This window comes from Oncorhynchus tshawytscha, linkage group LG14, assembly GCF_018296145.1.
Source record: "Oncorhynchus tshawytscha isolate Ot180627B linkage group LG14, Otsh_v2.0, whole genome shotgun sequence".
In the NCBI taxonomy this organism is placed as follows: Eukaryota; Metazoa; Chordata; class Actinopteri; order Salmoniformes; family Salmonidae; genus Oncorhynchus; species Oncorhynchus tshawytscha.
The window spans coordinates 32,300,091-32,324,446 of record NC_056442.1 but is presented as its reverse complement, the minus strand read 5'-3'; the positions used below and the strand labels follow the sequence as shown (position 1 = coordinate 32,324,446).

Sequence of the window (24,356 nt, the reverse complement as noted above, 5' to 3'; positions counted from 1 at the left end):
CCTTATTGAAATAGAATGTCCACTTTGAAGATGTTAGAATAAACTGTCCACATGTACTTTTCCTCTGCCAACAAGCCGAGCAAGGAACAGCTAGACACTAGCCTGTCAATATACCATAGTCCCCATAGAAGAAACGTTTACCCAGGCCTATTCTATTGGTCAGCTTGTCAATAAAAAAATAGCCTATTCCAAACAGACTCTGGGACAATAGATGCCAAATTCATACGACCAGTAGGCATAAACAACATTAAAAAGTAATGAGGCTGATCAACAGATCAGAACGTTTAGCTTAAAATGTTGATAAACTATTATTTCTTCAGATTATAAACGCAGCAACGTGCACAAGACAGTAGGCTAAGTGTAAATATTTGTTCCATAACGCAATTAGCAGGAAAATTGTCAAAAGCACAGCGCACATGCGAGCAGTTTCATGTGACAGAGATTAAAATATTATTTAGAAAGAGGGGAGATCTAATATGCCACAACTAGCATGGGTCGCTAATATGACTAGGATTGTGCATTTAACTACTGGACAATGAAAGAAAGTTGATATAAAATAATTTCCTTCAAGGATATGGTCAGATTTTTGCTAGGTGACTTTGAAGCAAGGTAAGACATGCCTCATAACACGTAGTAACACTTTCAGGTTTCAAACATTTAAGTATGATTTCAAAATGCATACTGCTCATTGCAAAGTGGTGTGTGACGCGCTGTTTGAGACGCTGTAGTAGCAGCTCGTACTGTCTGACAGATTTTACACTCAAAGGTTTTGTATCTCTCTATGCTTTACACGTGTGATAAATAAGATGCATAACAAACGCACACGCCAATTTAATTCCACTAAATTATGCAAAGTAACCTATAGAGTATAGACCGATAAGCATGACCAATCAAATCTATTTCCATCAAATGGTACTTCAATCAACGAAAAGTCTAAAAAAGCATTATTTCGCAATGAGATTTTTTTCTTCTCCTGGACAATTGGCCTGCATCAATTGTATTTATCGGCTTTTCTATTTTTGTAAATGTTATTAAAATCATCCAAAAGCTGGTTATTACCAGCTAACGGAAATCCTGAACCCAATAGAAGTAGGATACTCAACCATCTTCCTCATTCACACAAACAAGGCCAACTCACTCTGTCATCCTTAAACAGACACAATCCAGGGTACAAATGCACGCACCCACACACTAATTCACAGGAGACAAACAGCACAAACAACACCAGCTCTTTCATCTGAATGTGTGAGGCCTACCAGCCTCAGGTTAGAAATGCTGCTGTGTGCATATGATATTAGACAGCATGATGTGGGCAAGATACAACACAGCAGATTCAGCATTTACATAATCAAATGACACACACAGCAGAGACCGCTAATGTGACTGCTTGTGATTTAGCCAACTACAGGATGTGGCCCTAATACAGGAATCTTCAGAAGGTATTTGACACAGAGAGGGAAAGGAGGGGAACAGGAGGAGGAGAAACAGAGGGGAGAGGAAGTGAGTGTCCATCCAGTCATCATTAGTTAGTGACTAATAATTGACCAGGGACCAGTTAATAAAAAAGTAATATCCAGTATGGTGGCTGTTTAATCCACACACATCAGGGTTGAATGTGTGTGTGTTAGGCAACTTCTCACTGAGAGAGGAAAGGTATCAGAAAGCACAGAGTAAGCCCTTACTAACACAATACTGAGTCTGCCCAGGACAAGCTAGAATACAAGCCAGAGTGGTACACAGAGTGGTACAGCTGTTGAACATTCTCTCAAATGGCTGCATCACTGTGACTGCCTGGCCTGCAGATTCATTCTGGGTTCTGTGGTTTTGGTTGACTGGTAAAGACTGTTGTAAAATGGCACAGTAAGAAATGGCAGCAGTTTTACGGGCGCCCAACCAATTGTGCTATCCAGAGCTTCTGGATATCAGGACAGCGATCACTCACCTCGAATTAGACAAAGATGTTTTCTACAACAAGGACGACGCACAAGACATTCTCCAAACACCCCACAGGGCCGACATCCCCGTTATTTGCAAGAGAAAGCGACGCAGGTACAGAGGACAAAGAGCCGGGTGCCTGGTCAGGACCCGGCGAGGGTGACTGGGAAAGCTGCCGTTACCGTCAATACTACTCGCCAACGTAGCGGGATATACGCTGCATTTTTGTAAACATCAGCTGGTGCACGAAATCTAAGGAAGTCTCTAGATTTTGCTCGCCTGAAGTAGAGTATATTGTGATAAATTGCAGGTCACACTATTTGCCTCGAGAGTTTTCAGCCATACTTTTCGTGACTGTTTATTTACCACCACAGACAGATACTGGCACTAAGACCACACTCAGTCAGCTGTATAAGGAAATAAGCAAACAGGAAACCATTCACCCAGAGGCGGCCTCTGTTTGCTTATTTCCTTATACAGCTGACTGAGTGCGGTCTTAGTGCGAGTATCTCTCTGTGGTGGTAAATAAACAGCCACAAAAAGTACGTCCCCACAGTGACTGTACATACATACCCCAACCATAAGCCATGGATTACAGGCAACATTCGCACTGAGCTAAAGGGTAGAGCTGCCGCTTCAAGGTGCGGGACTCTAACCCGGAAGCGTACAAGAAATCCTGCTATGCCCTGTGACGAACCATCAAACAGGCAAAGCGTCAATACAGGGCTAAGATTGAACGATACTACACCGGCTCCGACGCTCGTCTTATGTGGCAGGGCTTGCAAACTCTTACAGACTGCAAAGGGAAGCACAGCTGCGAGCTGCCCAGTGACACGAGCCTACCAGACGAGCTATATCACTTCTATGCTTGCTTCGAGGCAAGCAACACTGAGGCATGGGATGAGAGCATCAGCTGTTCCGGACGACTGTGTGATCACGCTCTCCGTAACCGATGTGAGTAAGACCTTTAAACAAGTCAACATACACAAGGCTGCGGGGCCAGACGGATTACCACCACGTGTGCTCCGGGCATGTGCTGACCAACTGGCAGGTGTCTTCACTGACATTTTCAACATGTCCCTGATTGAGTATGTAATACCAACATGTTTCAAGCAGACCATCATAGTCCCTGTGCCCAAGAACAAAGGCAACCTGCCTAAATGACTACAGACCCGTAGATCTCACGTCTGTAGCCATGAAGTGCTTTGTTAGGTTGGTAATGGCTCACATCAACACCATTATCCCAGAAACCATAGACCCACTCCAATTTGCATACCGCTCAAACAGATCCACATATGATGCAATCTCTATTGCACTCCACACTGCCCTTTCCCACCTGGACAAAAGGAACACTTATGTGAGAATGCTATTCAATGACTACAGCTCAGCGTTCAACACCATAGTACCCTCAATGCTCACCACTAGGCTAAGGATCCTGGGACTAAACACCTCCCCCTACAACTGGATCCTGGACTTCCTGACGGGCCACCCCCAGGTGGTGAGGGTAGGTAGCAACACAAATAATTGTGAAGAGGGCACGACAAAGCCTATTCCCCCTCAGGAAACTAAAAAGATTTGGCATGGGTCCTGAGATCCTCAAAAGGTTCTACAGCTGCAACATCGAAAGCATCCTGAGTGGTTGCATCACTGCCTGGTACGGCAATTGCTCAGCCTCCGACCGACCACAAGGCACTACAGAGGGTAGTGCGTACGGCCCAGTACATCACTGGGGCTAAGCTGCCTGCCATCCATGACCTCTACACCAGGTGGTGTCTGAGGAAGGCCCTAAAAATTGTCAAAGACCCCAGCCACCCCAGTCATAGACTGTTGTCTCTACTACCGCATGGCAAGCGGTACCGGAGTGCCAAGTCTAGGACAAAAAGGCTTCTCAACAGTTTTTACTCCCAAGCCATAAGACTCCTGAACAGGTAATCAAATGGCTACCTGGACTATTTGCATTGTGTGCCCCCCCAACCCCTCTTTTTACGCTGCTGCTACTCCCCGTTTATCATATATGCATAGTAATTTTTACTATACATTTATGTACATACTACCTCAATTGTGCCGACCAACCAGTGCCCCCGCACAGTGGCTAACCGGGCTATCTGCATTGTGTCCCGCCACCCACCACCCACCAACCCTTCTTTTCTGCTACTGCTACTCTCTGTTTATCATATATGCATAGTCTCTTTAACCATAACTACATGTACATACTACCTCAATCAGCCTGACTAACCGGTGTCTGTATGTAGCCTCTCTACTTTTATTGCCTCGCTACTGTATATAGCCTGGCTTTTTACTGTTGTTTTATTTCTTTACTTACCCATTGTTCACCTAACACCCTTTTTTAAACTATTGGTTAGAGCCTGTAAGTAAACATTTCACTTTAAGGTCTACACCTGTTGTATTCGGCGCACATGACAAATAAACATGGATTTGATTTGAAGAGTTTAGATATAAAACCACAAGACAGTTGTTTGGTGGGTTATTATAAATCTATTTGATGCCAGGCCTTATGGCAGAGGCATAGCACAAAGTATTTTTCTACAGTTTTCATAATATTTTGCTTGAGTCATGGTAGAGGAAACATTGCAACACTTGTTGGACTGCCTTGCATGGCTGTTAAATGTCAGGGTGTGTGCAAGCCCCAGTCTAGTTAAGCTAAGCCGACAGCTGTGGTGAAACAGATCAACTGGGCAGTGCACCATATGAGCCTGTTAGAGAGTACTTTAGAGATGTTAGTTAGAATAGTTCCCAAGGGCTTAGTCCCCTATGGTGACACCAGCAGGGTGCAACAGGCCTAGGCTATGTCTCTGACAGTGCCTCTATGGACACTGGCTAATAACCTTAGCATGAAAAAGACTGTACAGTGTGCATTGTAACAATGCTCCTAATAATAGTAATCTTAGTGACTTTTTCTTGTTTAACGATTTGCCTGGCGGAACCTGTAATGTGAGAATCATATGACACATCATAGTAGACAATATCTGAGAGCAAACATCCTCCAGACATAGGCTAGAGGTCCTGTCATGAGCGCTATCAGCCCCAACCTCCACATCCTCCCTCCCGGCAGGATACACCAATGACTGTATATACACGATATATACAAAAGTATGAGGACACCCCTTCAAAATTTGTGGATTCGGCTATGTCAGCCAAAACAGTTGCTGACAGCTGTATACAGTCATGCAATCTACACAGACAAACATTGGCAGTCGAATGGCCTAACTGATGAGCCCAGTGACTTTCAGCGTGGCACCGTCATAGGATGCCACCTTTCCAACAAGTCAGATCATCAAATCTTTGCCCTGCTAGAGGGTCAACTATAAGTGCTGTTATTTTGAAGTGGAAACGTCGAGGAGCAACAATGGCTCAGCCTTGAAGTGGTTAGCCACACAAGCTCCCAGAACGGGACCGCCGAAATGGTGGCGCGTAAAACTCTGTCCTCAGTTGCAACACTCACTACTGACTTCCAAACAGCCTCTGGAAGCAACATCGGCACAAGAGCACTAATGCTCGAGGCTGAAGGGAGGCAAGTCCCCGCAGCAATGTTCCAACATCTTGTGGAAAGCCTTCCCAGAAGAGAGGAGGTTGTTATAGCAGCAAAGGGGGAGACCAACTCCATATTAATGCTAATGATTTTTTGAATGAGATGTTCGACAAGCAGATGTCCACATACTTTTGGTCATGTAGTGTATGAATGGACAAAGCCATCAATCATGTGACACCATTCATTCTTATATGAATACTCTATAGTACATTAAAGCCAAATTAAGTCGGTTAAGATGACGTCTCATGCTGTTTGAGCTACTCCAGGAAGTGACATTGCAGTCTGCCCCCTCCTCATTGAGTTGAAGGCCGACCGGGTATTTGTACTGTAGCAACTAAAAATTGTCCTTATAATTTCTTCGGTGTGCTATTTAAAAAATAATCGGTGCAATGACATACATCTGGTGTATTAGAAGCAATTATTGATGCCATGATTGTCTTAGATGTTTTTCCATTTACATAAAGTTTGTAATTTTTCCATTCACTTTAATGGGGATCCTGTTTTCTGCTAACAATACCTGCAGTACCGTGGTCGGCCTTGAACTTCTGTGGCTTCAATGAGAGAGGGAAGTCATTCTCTCCTGGAATAGGCTAAACACACCCTCATCCAGTGTTTTCCCTAAGTACATGGAGAAGCCAGCCAAATAGGGAAAAAGTAGCTGGCTGGCTACTTTGCAGAACAAGCTCTATTTTGGTAGCCTCTGGTACATTCTAATGGCTTGATTCCATCCCAAATACACTGCACTAAATGATTTAATACTTTAAAGATTTTACCTCCCAGATTGATCAAAAGAGTTGTGGTCTTGAGTAAAAATAAATTCAGTGTGTTCTTCGGATATCGTCTAGGCCTAGCCCTATATGATCAGGACAATTTAAGTAAGATAACCTTTTAACATTAAACCTGTCCTCTTGAGAATAAAGTCATATGTACACACTGAGAAACAATAAAAAATGCAAACATTTTCAGTGGTAAGACCACCCGACATAGTGTAAATATATACCTTGGGTGCCCATGAATAGACCTACAGGTTTTGAAGAATGAAGCAGGTGTTAAAAATGGGCTTTGCTACACAGAAAGCAGCAGTTGACTACTACATTTTTGACACCTTAATGAAATCAGTAGGCCTATATCAATATCTTTAATAATACCATAGAAGTATCATTACCTTTTATAACCTTCAATCGGTTATCATATTTTGGACCAGAATGAGGCTCTCTTAACACTACCTACTGTTCCTGCAGTGAGGATTCAACATAATTTTCAAAATGTAGCCGCAGATAATTGCTAGTACCGGGTGAGACCCCACTTTGCCTCCCAAACAGCCTGAATTCTTTGGGGCATGGAAACGTTGCTCAATTGGTATCAGGGGACCCAACATGCCAGGAAAACATTCCCCATGCCATTACACCACTGCCACCAGCCTGTACCATTGACACCTGGCAGGATGAAGCCATGGACTCATGCTGCTTACACCAAATCCTGACTGCCATCAGCATGACGCAACCGGGATTATTTGTCCTCTCCTCAATTGTCCAGTGTTGGTGATCGCGTGCCCACTGGAGTGGCTTCTTCTTGTTTTTAGCTGAAAGGAGTGGAACCCAATGTGGTCGCCTGCTGCAATAGCCCATCCGTGACAAGGACTGACGAGTTGTGCGTTCTGAGATGCCGTTCTGCACACCACTGTTGTATGGAGCCATTATTAGTCTGTTTGTTGCCCACCTGTTAGCTTGCACGATTCTTGCCATTTTACTTTAACCTCTCATCAACAAGCGTTTTTTTTTTTTTTTCCGCCCACAGGACTGCCACTGACTAGATGTTTTTGTTTGTTGCACCATTCTTGGTAAACCCTAGACACCGTTGTGCGTGAAAAGCCCAGGAGCCAGGCCGTTTGAGATACTGGAACAGGCGCGCCCTGTACCGACGAGTATACCACGTTCAAGGTCAAAGGTCACTCATTTTGCCCATTATAACGTTCATTCGAACAGTAACTGAATGCCTCGATGACCTGCTTTATTTAGCAAGCCACAGACACGTGACTCATTGGCTGTAGGAGCGAACCATTTGTGAACAGGGTGGTGTACCTAATAAACTGGCCAAAAACTTGTCCCAATGCGATACCATGGACATAACCATATTGTATGATTTAAAAATAGCGAAGGGATATAAGGAGATTTACTTCATTTAGTCAGTTCGACACCTTTTATAAACTAGTCAACATTTGCTGTTCGGTCGCCAATCAAAGGAAAGTAAATAGCCTATGCACCCGACTCCGTGGCTGGCTATATGAAAGTTGAAACACTCAACATAAAATAAATGAATGTGCCAAAAAACAGTAATTAAGTCGATTTCAACTCATTGTTACCACTTACATTAAATGGGACGTGTAAATTCACTCACAGTAGATGAAGGAGCATCATGCTCTCCCTCCTCTGTGAAATGAAATTTGACTGCAGCCAACCACAGATAACAAAAACAACACAGGTACCAAGCAGCGGGACAGACAGCCGACTGACAAACCAGCAGTGTTTCCAGTTCATCGCTCGCTTTGCGCCTGTCGTATCAATAGATCACTAGAAGATGCATATCGTTTATTCTAGCGGGAGAAGGCTATACAGACTTTTCTGACTAGCAAACATGAAAGTTTTAAATTAGCAGAAGCCTGAAGTGAAGTGGAAGAAGTGAAGTGGAAAAAGTAGCCGGCCGACAATGAGTCTGTTATCGTCTGTTTAGACGGCGGCTGGCAATTAGGGAAAACACTGCTCATCATCTCACTGTGAGGTAACCATTGGGTCTACATCTATCACCTGACCCATGCCCTGGGCAACGCCCCCAGCTTTCACAGATGAGAACTATACATAATATAAGAAGGAATGGCGTTAAAGAGGCTACGTGGGGTTACATGTAAATACACTAGGCCTGTTAGTTACTCCCTCTTTACTTTACTCTGAAGTGGTAGAGGACAAAGAGAAAGGTGAACATTACACTGTAAAAAAAAATCCAGTTGTTTTTATGGTAACTTGCTGGCAGCCAGTTAGCTGTAAGTTACTGTAACAAAAAACAACAAGTATGGTATTTTACTGTAAATTCGAAATAAATTTTGGTTTAACACTACATATTAATGTAAGCTCCCAGGAAGTTTTTGTTCAGGTAACTTCCATGTAAAAGAACCCATAAATACCAACATGTGAAGATCATAGGAGCATGTCAAAGCTAAGAGTCCATCTTTTTTTGAGGGGAATTATGGCGTATAGCCATTTTCAACCATTTCTTATTAAAACAATATTGGAATAAGCACAGGCTTTGGTTTCATGTCAAACAGACGGAAAAGGAGTCTTAGAAAAAGTATTACAAATGATTAGAAATAGAGTTTGGACACACGTACTCATTCTAGAGTTTCTTTATTTTTTACATTGTAGAATAATAGTGAAGACACCAAACTATGAAATAACACATATGGAATCATGTAGTAACCAAAAAAGTGTTAAAACAAATATATTTTATATTTGAGATTCTTCAAAGTAGTCACCCTTTGCCTTGATGACAGCTTTTGACACTTGGCATTCTCTCAACCATCTTCATGAGGTAGTAACCTTGAATGCATTTCAATTAACGTGCCTTGTTAAGTTAATTAGTGGAATTTCTTGTGTTTGAGCAAATCAGTTGTGTGTGACAAGGTAGGGGTGGTATACAGAAAATGGTCTTTTACCAAAATAAGGCTAAGTTTATATTATGGCAAGAACAGCTCAAATAAGCAAAGAGAAATGACAGTCCATCATTATTTTAAAACACGAAGGACAGTCAATCCAGAAAATGTATAGAACTTTGAAAGTTTCTTCAAGTGCAGTCGCAAAAACCCTCACGCACTATGATGACACTGGCTCTCATGAGTTTCGCCACAGGAAAGGAAGATCCAGAGTTACCTCTGCTGCAGAGGATAAGTTCATTAGTTAACTGCACCTCAGATTGCAGCCCAAATTAATGCTTCAGACTTCAAGTAACAGACACATCTCAACATCAACTGTTCAGAGGAGACTCTGTGAATCAGGCCTTCGTGGTCTAATTGCTGCAAAGAAACCACTACTAAAGGACATCAATGAGAAGAAGAGACTTGCTTGGGCCAAGAAACACGAGCAATGGACATTAGACTGGTGGAAATCTGTTTTTTTGGTCTGATGAGTCCAAATTTTAGATTTTTGGTTCCAACCGCCGTGTCTTTATGAGACGCCGAGAATGTGAATGGATGATCTCCGCATGTGTGGTTCCCACAGTGAAGAATGGAGGAGGTGGTGTGATGGTGCTTTGCTGGTGACATGGTCTGTGATTTATTTAGAATTCAAGGCACACTTAACCAGCATGGCTACCACAGCATTCTGCAGCAATACCATCTGGTTTGCACTTAGTGGGACTATCATTTGTTTTCCAACAGTACAATGACCCATAACACACCTCCAGGCTGTGTAAGGGTGATTTGACCAAGAAGGAGAGTGATGGAGTGCTGCATCAGATGACCTGGCCTCCACAATCACCCTACCTCACCCCAATTGAATGAAGGAGAAGCAGCCAAGTGCTCAGTATATGTGGGAACTCCTTCAAGACTGCTGGAAAAGCATTCCTCATGAAGCTGGTTGAGAGAATGCCAAGTGTGTGCAAAGCTGTCATTAAGGCAAAGGATGGCTACTTTGAAGAACCTAAAATATATTTTGATTTGTTTAACACTTTTTTGGTTACTACATGATTCCATATGTGTTATTTCACATTTTTGATGTCTTCACTATTATTCTACAATGTAGAAAATAATTTTAAAAAATAAAGAAAACCCCTTGAATGAGTAGGTGTGTCCAAACTTTTGGCTGGCACTGTACATCAAAATAAAACATTGGCTTGTGTCTTGGAATTCCGTTACCAAAAACCCACATATCTTTACAATATGTTCTAAATGTTCTCCCATATAAGGAGGGGGGATAATTAAGAAGTAACAAGGTAGACCTATCAATTAGTTGATGTTTTTACTGATAATAATTCATAAAAATAATTGATAAGTGACTAAAACAGGAAATTATTTTACCAAATAAGTAACAGAAGTTCAGAAAAAAAAATGTAACAGAATTTCTGCAGTCCTTCCCTTTACCAACCTCCCTCTCCCGGCTCTTACACCGACCCATGAGCCCCCTCTCTTTCCATTTACTGTAACCAGCATCCTCATCCACTGAGCACCGACCAACACGGAAGGCCATGGACATTGAAATGTAGTTGAAATTTAGTCAGTCCGCCCTGGCCTTGATTTCAATGTCCACAGACATCTTTTTTTGGTCTGGTCCCAACCAGCCTTGATTTAAAATGTCCACAGACATCGTTTTTTGGTCTGGTCCCAACCAGCCTTGATTTCAAGACATGTCCAAATCAGACATACGTTTTTAATGCGTCTGGTCCCAGTTCCGACCAGCCTAATGATTTAAAATGTCCACAGACAATAAAGAATATGTACGGATTTTTGATGGTCTGGTCCCAACCAGCCTTGATTTCAATGTCCACAGACATCGTTTTTTGGTCTGGTCCCAACCAGCCTTGATTTAAAATGTCCACAGACAACGTTTTTTGGTCTGGTCCCAACCAGCCTTGATTTAAAATGTCCACAGACGTCTAGACCAGCCCTAATTTGGGCCCTAATTTGGCCCAAACATATAATTCCATTTAATTCCATTTGGTCCAGACCAAATCTGAACTAATCATAGATGTCCATGTTTCACAAGTTTCACAAGTTTGGACAGAACAGAACAGTGGAGCACAGTACAGTAAAGAGCGGTCGAGTATAGTTCAGTACATTCCTGTACTGTACAGTAGAGTAGAGGAGTACAGTACACAGTTGAGTACACTATAATGTACTGAAGTATACTCTACTATACTGAACTCTACTGCACTGTGCTGTACTTTGATGGTTGTTTCACACGCAAATTAGGTCTTGTTTGGTGGCGGAGCTCATTGAAATAATAAAATCAAATCAAAATATTATTTGTCACATGCGCCGAATACAACAAGTGTAGACCTTATAGTGAAATGCTTACTTAATAGCCAGTGTATAGAATAATACCCAAATATGCAATTTATCAATGAATATGTTTTTGTAAAATGTTCTGTTTAAATTGTTAAGAGTAGTCCTTATGCATAGAGCTTGAAATCTAATGGTTTTTGTTTGGTATACATTTTAAGTGAAAAATCTGAGTCTCAGCACAATTCCATTAGAGTGGAATTGCCCTACATTAACCTCACATCCCAAGACAAGTAGATAATTGACTGACTTTGATAATCATAAGAGGACAGACCTTCGACAAGACAAGTGGGAGTCTTATGGCAATTGACTTCTAAAAGAGAGAAATTCCCCACTAACTTTGTCATCACTACAAACACCATACGTCTGTTCTGTTTGCAGTGATGAATGTTTGTAGCATTAGGCTACCAACCCTGCAATACTGTTTGTATTGGCTTCCTACCCAAACCACAGTGGCCTACTACCTTGCTCAACCAGCCCTGTTCTCAATCGCCAGTAAAGAAATGATTCATTCCAGAAACCAGACAAAAGCTACAAACACATAAAGCTGCAAAGCCTATGAATACAGGGTACCTAATCCAGCTAGTAGGAAAACAAACTTGTTTGAATAACATTCAGTGCAGAGCTGGAGCAAATCGGCCTTCAGTATTGTAACCGTAAATGAGGCCACATATGTTCTTCAATATAGTTCTCTACTACAGCATAAGGATTTGTCCCGATGGCTGTTAACAGGTTAGCTATGATGTCAGTGAGCTAGAAAACAACAGCCCATCTATGAGATAACTATCAATTATGAAAAACAAATAGCAGACCTATAGGGCTCCTGAGTGGCACAGCGGTCTAAGGCACCGCATCTCAGTGCGAGAGGTGTGACTACAATTGACACAATTGGCCAAGCGTCGCCCGGGTTAGGGTTTGGTCGTCATTGTAAATAAGAATTTGTTCTTAACTGACTTGCCTAGTTAAATAAAGGTTAAATAGTAGGTAGGGATGTGCATCTTTCAAGACGATTCGTACATATCATGGCACCGATACAATGCAGGAACAATACGCTTTAGTTTGAAATGATTCGAAGCGATGTGGTATGATTAGACAAACAAATCAATGAGATTCGGTTCAATGTATTAACATTTGGTGAATAAACATTGATTTACCATACTAAATTAAAATCTGCTTCTGATGGAGCTCATAAGCGGGATCTGTTTGAGCTGACGTCTGTCTGCCTGTGGTAGTGGGCATCTACCACCCCACTATTAGATTAGGGGGAGGCAAATAATGCTTTAAACCATCACCCACTTAAAAGTGAGCTAGTAATATATCAATATGTATCTTTACAAATTAGCCATGACATAGCCAATGAATATATAGCACAACTTCGGATTTCACCCAGTCTCAAAATGAAATGGTTTTGACCGTTTGGAAGTTTCTATGGAGTGAGCGCCTCCCGTTTCGACAATGCAGTGCCGCTTCCCTCGCAAAAGTGATGATGGCTGTCATCATTATGAAATTATCAACTTTACCCTGTATATCTAAAAATGACCATATACACTGATTGCATAAAGCAAAACTACCAAAACTATTACTGATGGTGAACCTGATTCAAATCAAATCTGATGTAAACCCTGTTCAGCATTTGTGCTATTAGCCAGATGAGTTGTGTCTCTGGTACCTTACTTATATTCCGGTAAAACACCACTTTCAACAGCGCATTTGATATCAATAACCTATCAAATCAATTGGCCGTCACTCAATAATAAAGCCTAATATTGCGCAATCCATTTAACAAGCATTTGAATGCTGAAGGTGCCGCGCAGATGTGCAAGATCAGGAATAAGTTGGTCAGCTCATGAAGCAGAGCACAGTGCGCAGTGTGACTAGGCTGCTGATATTGAGGTTGTCACAAAATGTGAGTTATTTTTAGAAGGTAGGATCGGTTAAGGGTTCCACGGACCGATGCATCTTAAAAGGTCCTTAACTGTTGTTCTGGGATTGATTTGCACTTTTCGCACCAAAGTACATTCATCTCTAGGAGACAGAACGCGTCTCCTTCCTGAGCGGTATGACGGCTGCGTGGTCCTATGGTGTTTATACTTGCATACTATTGTTTGTACAGATGAACGTGGTACCTTCAGGCGTTGTGGAAATTGCTCCCAAGGATGAACCAGACTTGTGGAGGTCTACAATTTGTTTTCTAAGGTCTTGTCTGATTTCTTTTGATTTTCCCATGATGTCAAGTAAAGAGGCACTGAGTTTGAAGGTAGGCCTTGAAATACATCCATAGGTACACCTCCAATTGACTCAAATGATGTCAATTAGCCTATCAGAAGCTTCTAAAGACATGACATAATTTTCTGGAATTTTCCAAGCTGTTTAAAGGCACAGTTAACTTCTGATCCACTGGAATTGTGATACAGTGAATTATAAGTGAAATAATCTGTCTGTAAACAATTGTAGGAGAAATGACTTGTCATGCAGAAAGTAGATGTCCTAACTGACTTGCCAAAACTATAGTTTGTTAACAAGAAATTTATGGAGTGGTTGAAAAACAAGTTAATGACTCCAACCTAAGTGTATGTAAACTTCCGACTTCAACTGTATATGTATGCAGCCTCCTCTGTCTTACAGAGACTGTACTCTGTTTATCATGCATCCTTGCACTTTATTTAATTTTTTCAATTTTACCCCCTTTTTCTCCCCAATTTCGTGGTATCCAATTGTTAGTAGTTACTATCTTGTCTCATCGCTACGACTCCCGTACAGGCTCGGGAGAGACGAAGGACGAAAGCCACGCATCCTCCGAAACACAACCCAGCCAAGCCGCACTGCTTGTTAAACCTCTTATGGCTGCAGGGGCAGTATTGAGTAGCTTGGATGAAAGGTGCCCAGAGTAGAGGTCGACCGATTATGATTTTTCAACGCCGATACCGATTATTGGAGGGCCAAAAAACCTCGATACCGATTATTGGAGGACCCAAAAAGCCGATACCGATTAAATCGGACGATTTTAATTTTAATAATGACAATTTCAACAATACTGAATGAACACTTATTTTAACTTAATATAATACATCAATAAAATCAATTTAGCCTCAAATAAATAATGTTCAATTTGGTTTAAATAATGCTAAAACAAAGTGTTGGAGAAGAAAGTAAAAGTAAACATTTAAGTTCCTTGCTCAGAACATGAGAACATATGAAAGTTGGTGGTTCCTTTTAACATGAGTCTTCAATATTCCCAGGTAAGAAGTTTTAGGTTGTAGTTATTATAGGACTATCTCTCGATACCATTTGTATTTTATATACCTTTGACTATTGGATGTTCTTATAGGCACTTTAGTATTGCCAGTGTAACAGTATAGCTTCCGTCCCTCTCCTCGCCGTTACCTGGGCTCGAACCAGGAACACATCGACAACAGCCACCCTCGAAGCAGCGTTACCCATGCAGAGCAAGGGGAACAACTACTTCAAGTCTCAGAGCGAGTGACGTTTGAAACACTATTAGCGCGCACCCCGCTAACTAGCTAGCCATTTCACATCGGTTACACCAGCCTAATCTCGGGAGTTGATAGGGTTGAAGTCATAAACAGCTTGAAGCACAGCGAAGAGCAGTTGGCAAAACGCACGAATGTGCAGTTTGAATGAATGCTTACGAGCCTGCTGGTGCTTACCACCGCTCAGTCAGACTGCTCTATCAAATCATAGACTTAATTATAACAGAATAACACACAGAAATATGAGCCGTAGGTCATTAATATGGTCGAATACGGAAACTATCATTTCGAAAACAAAACCTTTATTCTTTCAGTGAAATACGGAACTGTTCTATATTTAATCTAACGGATGGCATCCCTAAGTCTAACTAGGCAAGTCAGTTAAGAACACATTCTTATTTTCAATGACGGCCTAGAAACTCTGGGTCAACTGCCTTGTTCAGGGGCAGAACGACAGATTTTCACCTTGTCAGCTCGGGGGACACTATATAAAGGTAAAATAAATAATAATAATAATAATAATAATAATATGAACGTTCAGAAAGAGAGCAGTGGGTATTGCTGGTTAGTAAAAGGACTAGGCTACTTAAAATTATTTAGGCTATAGGCCCAAGTAGTTTATAAACTGTTTTAATTAATATTGAGTTGAAAGGAAAAAGAAGGAGACACAAGGCCAGGGTTTCCTAAACTCGGTCCTTAGGACCAATAGGGGTTCACGTTTTGGTATTTGCCCTAGCACTGCACAGCTGATTCAAATAATCAACAAATTATCAAGCTTTGATAATCGGAAGTGTAGTGTTCGGGAAAAAACAAAAACATGCACCCTTGGGGTCCCAGGGACCGAGTTTGGGAGATGCTGCACTAGGCCCTCCATGGAATGAGTTTGACACCCCTGGCATACAGGAGAGAGATAAACTAGCTATAAAATGGGTCTACAAAAAAAGCTTGTCAAAAGGTTATCGGTCATCTATTGCAATTATCAAAGTCAACCCACACCGCCAAGTACCTAAACTTCCCTCCCTCCCTCTCCCTTTTACTATTTCTCAACAGTCACCTCCCGGAAGGTCATAATGACAATTATCTAGATTCTAAACTCACATTCGTAATGCTCTAATAAGATCCTACGATATCATTGGGTACATTTCAGTCCTGTCATTTCCTCATTGAGCATTGTGTAAGTCTATTCTCAAAATTCATCAGAGAATGGATTCATATTTCATTAGACGACACCATTCTGTATACATCTGGCCCTTCTTTGGACACTGTGCTTACACACCTCCAAACGAGCTTCAACGCCATACAACACTCCTTCCGTGGCCTCCAACTGCTTTTAAATGCTAGTAAAACTAAGAGAATGCTCGTCAAACGATTACAGCCCTGTCTGAGCAGCTTACTGATCACTGTACCTGTACAATGCCCATCTGTAAATAGCACACCCAACTACCTCATCCCCATATTATTACTCACCCTCTTGCTCTTTTGCACACCAGTATCTCTACTTGCACATCATCATCTGTACATCTATCACTCCAGTATTAATGCTAAATTGTAATTATTTTTGCCTCTATGGTCTATTTATTGCCTCCCTACATTTGTACACACTGTACATATTTTCTATTTTTCGTTTCCTTTGTGTTATTGACTGTACGTTTGTTTATGTGTAACTCTGTGTTGTTGTTTTTGTCGCATTGCTTTGCTTTATCTTGGCCAGGTCGCAGTTGTAAAATGAGAACTTGTTCGCAACTAGCTTACCTGGTTAAATAAAGATGAAATAAATAAAATAAATAGAAGCTTGTTAAAACACCTAATCCTTACACCTCCTAGTTCCAACTTTAAATGACCCCTCTGCTGTTCCTTTAACAGTGCTTATAGAAGACAAGAGATCTATGCATCAGATGAAATATCTCCTGCAGTCTCCATTAACCACATAGGCAGTCAATTTAGATTCAGGTGAGTAATGATGAAGAAACCAGAATTAGTCTTCTGCCGAGTCATAATTTACAACTGAAGCAGAGGCAGTCTGTTAGAGCAGATTCAGGGATTATTGAAGAATGTCTGTGAATATACATGGAACTCACAACTCCCTATTGGACTCACACAGACACATGATAAACAGTCTCACTGTAAATACGCACGCGCACACACACACAGTGATGACCGCATGTCTTTACAGTAAAAGCCATGACGGTCACCTTAAACCTTCAGACTCAGATTACAGTATCATCTCATCGTCCCTCGTCTGGCTCTCTTCCCAACCCCCTGACCTGACAGCAGCCACACAGAGACTGGGGGTCCGGTTACTGCCTGTGGACCACAGACACTGGTATTCCTGAACATGAAGGGGGGAAGTGGGGGGACAGCAAGCTGCATGGACAGGTCGTGTCTCACACACACACACACACACACACACACACACACACACACCTCGTAAGACAGATAGGATAACCTGAGACCAGTCAGGCTTTCTGTGAGGAGAGAACAGAGAGCAGGTCTGTCCTACAGGGGTGAATAAAACAATACTAGCTAGCTGGGTCTGTTGTCCTCTGCCACAGCTGCTTTGCTAGATAGTGAAGTCAGTGCAATGGAACACCTGTAATGAATGAATTCATGACATTATGAATTAATTCAATTTTATTTTGGTGTCAAATCGCCAGTTGGCAACCCATCCCTTATGGCATTAATTGACACAAACAAACATTACAATAAATCACTGTGAAAATTCAGTGCTAATTCTTCTGTAATGGTCAAAGCCATACACTGATTAAATTGCTTAATTAGTGGGGTTTTAAATTAATACTAGACAGACAATCCCAGCTGTGGATCTGCTGGATTGGTTCTCAAATAGACCCAAAATAAGTGGGTGGGGGGGGGGGATATTCTGTGAAAATTGGGCCATGGAAAATGACAGAGGAAACCATCACACCCCTTTTCATGGCAACACATAGCCTATACATCACACATCAGGCTTTGTCCCAATGACAAAAAGTAGGTCTGTACCTTGTTAGTGAAAGCCCACACTATACATGTTATCAAATACCCTTTATTATCCTACTATAAGTCTACAGTACATGTCATTCGATATTCATTTCAAGGTGTCGCCATAAACTCATACAACACGGAGCGGAGTAAAACCTGATCTCCAACTAATTATGAATGCCTGAAAAGTAAAATTACCACATAATTTTGTCAGTCCCTGAGAAGAGACAAAGTCAAAATAGACACCAATCTATGACTTAATCTATGACTTAATCGTCATGGCAACCCAGCACTCAGCTCTCTGTCTCAACAATGTGCGATTATTCTGAGAGTGATGAGGGATAATGAGTTAAACAATCAAAAAAGCAACTGAAGCTTTTCTCAAGAAATGGAAAGCCAAGGAAACAACTTACGAAGAAGAGAAGAAAATATATTAGAAATCAATAAGGGAAGATATTGGAGCTGGTCTAGGCTACTTTGTGTGTGAACCATCACCTCTTTTCAACAAATGAAGGAAAAAGAACATGACCTGCCTAAAAAGAGCATCATCAGTGGTCTGACAGTTAAGAAGGAAAAAGTCTTACCGGGTACATCGTACCACTTTGCCCCGTTGACGATGCCATCCTCAAAAGTTTCATCGGGGGTATCTGGGCACTTGGGTTCCCCGGTCCTCATGACGGGGTGGTTCTTGGCGTAGGTCAGCGCCAGGTGTTTAAACAGGTTGTCGTCCACAGAGCTGCTGTAGTAACCCTGCATCTTGTGGGAGGCTGAGTCATCAAAGGGGTAGCTGGCCACCACAGTGCCACCATGCAGGTTCCCTGACAGGACAAACCTGGAGGGACATAACAACAACACAATGTTATCAGTAGGCAGGGGATATATAGTAAGCCTGGTATCTACTGTCTGCAGTCTACATACTATTGTCAAGGCCAAGGGGGGAAACCTTTCACTATCCAAGGCTGATCTGAAGTACACACACGAGCACGCCCCCATTCACATCGATGGAGCTGTAGTGGAGCAGGTCGAGAGCTTCAAGTTCCTTGGTGTCCACATCACTAAGGACCTATCAAGGTCCAAACACACCAACACAGTCGTGAGGAGGGCACGACAACGCCAATTCCTCCCCAGGAGGCTGAAAAGATCTGGCATGGGACCTCAGATGCTCAAAAAGTTCTACAGCTGCACCCTCGAGAGCATGACTGGTTGCGTTACCGCTTGGTATGGCAACTGCTCAGCATCCGACCGCAAGGCGCTACAGAGGATAGTGCGTACGGCCCAGTAAATCACCAGGGTCGAGCTCCCTGCCATCCAGGACCTCTATACTAGGCGTGTCAGAGAAAGGCCCTTGAAATTGGCAAAGACTCCAGCCAACATCATTAGATGTTTTTCAACAGCTGTTTGTTTAGTGACAGCTGGAAGGTGTAGTGCTTGTTTTGACAGGTCTTTAGACAAAGGTGGCCGGCCTAAAGTTGTATGGCAAGCTACTTATGTTGGCCTATTGGAGTCTAATGTTGTTCAAGGGCATTCCCAAAGGTTAGCTGGCAACAGTGGGCCCTTAGGTAAATGGAGAGATCCTTCATGAGGGAGGTGGTATTTGGGGTCCATGAGGAGGTGCTTAAGAACAATAGGAACAACGACAGATGCAGGCTGCCAGTAAATATCTTGGGTGCAGCAGTTACCATTTGCAGTAAGCGATGTCTGTGGAGCCCAGGGTCCTGGAGTTCCGCAGTCACTTCATATTTTTTACTTAACCGACCTGGAAGAACAGGTGTGTGATGTGTTGAATTTAGGCAATCAATCACCTCAGTTTGTCAGGTGTGGTGCCTATGTCGGAACAAAACTCTGCAGTACCTGCGCCACTCCAGGAAAAGGGTTGCCTACCCCTGGTGTAGCCCTACATTTGAGCCATCTGAATTAGGTTATAAACAATGTGAGCTAAACAAACACAAAGAATGTTGTATGTAGGTCTATGTAAATAGACGAGAGAAATAAATAAATACATACTTTTTCTCCAGGATCCATTTAATGACAGCTGTAACCTCTGGAACATCGTCTTGCTGGACGTTGATTTTGTCAAACTGGTCAGGAAAACTTCTATTGAGGTCCATGTTCTTGGCGTTGGAACGACCCCCAGCGTCGCCACTACAGTCCCCCTCTCTGGACCTTTCGAACCCGTCTGGGTTCATACTGGGCATAATGTAAATATCCGTGCTCGTCAACAACTCCGTGATACGCGGGTCCTCTCCATACCTCGTCAGTAGGTAGTTCACAAGGTACACCAACACCTGCCTCGAGATAGTTTCGTCCCCGTGCATGTTCCCCACGTATTTACATTTGGGTTTTCCCGGTACGTCAGCGTTGGGGTCCTTTGTGATTCGCATAACCCACAACTCCCTGCCCTGCACTGACTGGCCTATACTGGACAGGTTGGAGATGTAAGGGTATTTCATGGCCATGAACTTCAGTCGCCGGGTCATTTCGACATAATTGTAGTATTTTGTATAGTCTTCTACCTCCACTTCCGCGAAGGTGTTGCTTCTGACAAGCCTCGCCTCGCCGACGCTGAGAGCCGTGATGGGGCCAACAACAAAAAGGAGGAAGACGAAAAGTAAGACGCATAGTTTCGGCGCTGTATGTCGATGCTCAAGCAAATATGTCGCCATGTTTCCTAATCTCCTACCTCTTGAATATCCAGTCTTGTGAAATAAAAAGGTCAACGATTAGAACATTGCTATCTAGCTAACCTAGAGTATTGTCTCTCCGGTCAGCCTGCCTGTATGCATTCAACTTCCCGTTAAGCTTTCATAGGGGCGGGGCTTTAGTTTGATGTCACTCTTCTTTTATTTTTAAATAATATATTTATTACAATAAAAAATCAAATAAAAAAAGACAACAATACTAATGATGACATTCATTGTACTGTTGAATGGGATGGCCAATTTAGATGACAAAACAAAACTTAACTCACACATACACAAAATAAAACTAAATCCTATTAGGTGGTACATGTATAAGAAGACAGCATATAGTCATTACAAGCAGTGTAGTTAAGCCAAAAATAAATATTGAGTGGAGTACAGCACAGAGTAGCAGCAGTTATGAAGCGGGACTAGACCATTTATCCAGTATCGGCTGCCATATTTTGTAAAACATTGAACTTCTATTGGAGGTATTGTATCGAATCTTTTCCATATGCATTACATTCCCTAAATCCCGTAACCACATTTCAAAGGTAGGTAGAGTCTCCAGTTTCCAAAATTGCAATATGAGCCTTTTGGCTAATAGAGTACAGAGACAGCTTTCCCTTCGTGGTTATTCCCATCAACTGTACCAAACAGAGCGGTCAATGGGTCTGGGGCTAGAACTCTATCAAAGGCTCTAGATAAGTAATCAAAAATGAGAGCCCAGTAAGCATGTAACTTAGGACATGTCCAGAATAAGTGGGTCAACGTCCCCTCATCCTGCTTGCACCTCTCACACAGTGGTGAGGTGTCCGGGAATATTTTATGCAGTTTCACTTTTGAGTAATGTAACCTGTGTATCACCTTAAACTGTACAAGGTTGTGTCTGGCATTCACTGAACTGTGGTTTATATTCCTGAGAGCTTCTACCCAGTCCTCATCTGAGATTTCTGACCCAAGTTCTTGTTCCCAAGCCCTTTTAATGGTGTCTGTGGATACCTCTATGTGGGCCTGTAGCACATCATACAGTCTAGAGACCGACCCTTTTGAATGGGGTTTGACAAGGATCAAGCTATCTAATGTAGGACTATTTGGCTTAATGCCATACTGTGGGATATGTGCCCTTATGAAATTCCTGATTTGGAGGTATCTGAAAAAATGTGTTGTTGGCATGTTGAACTGTCCCTGTAATTGTTGAAATGAAGCTAACTGACCATCTATGTATAGATTACCAATTGTTGTGAGCCCCTTCTCCCTCCACTGTGAAAACACCACATCATCCAATGCGGGGTGGAAAGCATGATTCAGGCAAATCGGGCTGTCAATGTATACAGTGGGTATGTTAAGGAAATACCTAATCTGTTTCCAGATCCTAAGCGTATGACAAATGACTGGGTTAGAGTCATAAGTGGATTTTTTCACATATGATGGGCTATTAACAAGTGCAGGGAGTGAGGAACGTTGACAGGAGGCCTGCTCAATCAAAAGCCATGCAGGCATATCCTTCTGTCTCATCGCAGGTAAACTTTCCCTCCAGAAAGACACAATGTTCAGATTAGCAGCCCAATAATACAGTTTAAAGTGAGGAAGGCCAAAGCCCCCCTCTATCTTGTACTGGCATAAATGCTTCTTTGAAATTCTGGCTGCTTTGTTATTCCATAAAAATGGAGTTACTATTGAATCCAGTTTCTTAAAATAGCTTTGTCGTATGAAATTGGGTAGACATTGGAAGAGGTAAAGAAACCTGGGTAGGACAACCATTTTAATAGCGTTTATACGACCAACCAAGGAGATAGGCAGAGTTTTCCAGAAATCTATATTTTGTTTAAGCTGATATATTTTCATGTCCCAATTTGCTTTCAATAGCTGATCAAGGTCTCTTGTCACTACAATGCCAAGGCTTGTGAACTTGTCCATCACTGTTCTAAACGGGGTAGATTGCAGAAATTGTATATCCACAGGCCGTGATATTGGCATCAACTCACTTTTTTGCCAGTTTATCTTGTAGCCAGAGAAGGAGCCAAATGTGTTTATCAAGTTAAGTAAGGGTGGAATAGAAGTTTTAGGCTTGGACAAAAACAAAAGAACATCGTCTGCATATAGGGAAATGTTGTGCTGTGTGTCCTTTATTTTAACAGAAGCTATATCGGCACATGCCCGAATGCGAGTAGCAAGGGGTTCCATGGCTATAGCGAAGAGAGCAGGCGAAATAGGGCACCCCTGTCGGCACCCCTTGAACAAGCGGAATGTCTGCGACATTTCTTGATTGGTTACCACGGACGCCATTGGGTGTGCATAAATAATTCTTATCCAATTAATAAATTCCTTTCCGAACCCGAAGTGCTCCAGAACCGACATCATATACTTCCACTCAATCCGATCAAACGCCTTCTCTGCATCAAGAGCTATTATCACTGCCTCAACCTTATGATCGTGATGCATTACGTTGAAAAGACGTCTCAAATTGTAGTATATATGTCGGCCCGGGATAAAACCTGTCTGGTCAGGCAGGGTGCATGATGTCGGAAATATATGTTTTCAATCGGTTTGCCAATATCTTTGTCAACACCTTGTTTTCTATGGGGAGTAACGACACGGGTCGATAAGACGACATCTCCATTGAATCTCTATCTTTTTTCAAGATCAGTGCTATTGTAGCCTCATACAGTGTTTGCGGGAGTTTGGCATTTTCTTTGGATTGTTTAAACATTCGCAACATAAGTGGAGATAGACTGCCGCAGTACTTCTTATAGAATTCTATTACATATCCATCGGGCCCAGGGGCCTTGCTGTTTGGAAATTGTGCTATCGCTGTGTTAATTTCCTCCAAAGTTATCCCTGCATCGAGTGCAGAAGCTGCCCCCCTGTCTAGTTTAGGAAGTTCACATTCAGCGAGAAAGCGTTCCATAGTTTGTGGATCAGTAGCATCGCATTTTGATTGGTATAGCTCTGAGTAAAACTGCGCAAAGCATTTATTAATATCCTGCGGATCTGTTACTATTTTACCCATCTTGTCTTTTATTTTGTGAATAGCTCTAGATGCCTGTACATGCCTTAGCTGTCTTGCTAATAATTTATGTGGTTTGTCACCCAGTTTAAAATACATTTGTTGCGTTCTAGCAAGTAAAGAGCCCACCCGTTTCGAAAGGATGGTATTGTATTCATATTTTAACTTTGTGATCTTCTCAAGGACTGTATACGAGGAATTCGTCCTAAAAACGTTCTCCTGTTCCCCTAACTCTCTTTCAATTTCTCTCAGCCTAGTATTGGCGCGTTTCTTCCTCTCTGATGTATAAGAAATAATGTAACCTCTAATCACAGCCTTTAGTGATTCCCAAAGGGTGGAGTCGTCAACATCCCCCGTGTCGTTAGTTCCGAGGAAAAAGGCAATCTGCTCCTTCAAATACTGACAAAAAGCCTCATCTTTCAGCAGGTATGCGTCTAAGCGCCACGATTTATGAACTGATGAAAAAAAAGAATAATCCCTGCCTGTTGGGTGCGTCAGTCTCCAAATATCGACAATGTTAAGGTTTGTCATCAATGTATTTAGACAGACACTGGCATTTGATTGTTGAAGTGACCTTGATAGCTGTTTATCTAAAAGAGGATCTAACGTACAGTTAAAGTCCCCTCCAACAATAACACTTGTATCTGAGATATTTGGTATGTCCTTAAAT

General features: G+C 42.1%; 1 protein-coding gene across 1 annotated transcript in view; it reads right to left on the bottom strand.

Moving 5' to 3' along the window:
- The window catches only part of LOC112267012 (carboxypeptidase D), a 32,618-nt gene extending 11,819 nt beyond the window's left edge, over positions 1 to 20,799 (bottom strand). Inside the window, exons 1-2 of the mRNA XM_024445008.1 lie at positions 20,003 to 20,799; positions 18,583 to 18,830 (exon numbers count right to left, since the gene is read on the bottom strand). Coding sequence (XP_024300776.1) covers positions 18,583 to 18,830; positions 20,003 to 20,661 — 907 coding nt within the window. The 5' untranslated portion in view covers positions 20,662 to 20,799. The remainder of the gene's footprint in view (positions 1 to 18,582; positions 18,831 to 20,002) is intronic.
- Between the last annotated feature and the right edge of the window lie 3,557 nt (positions 20,800 to 24,356).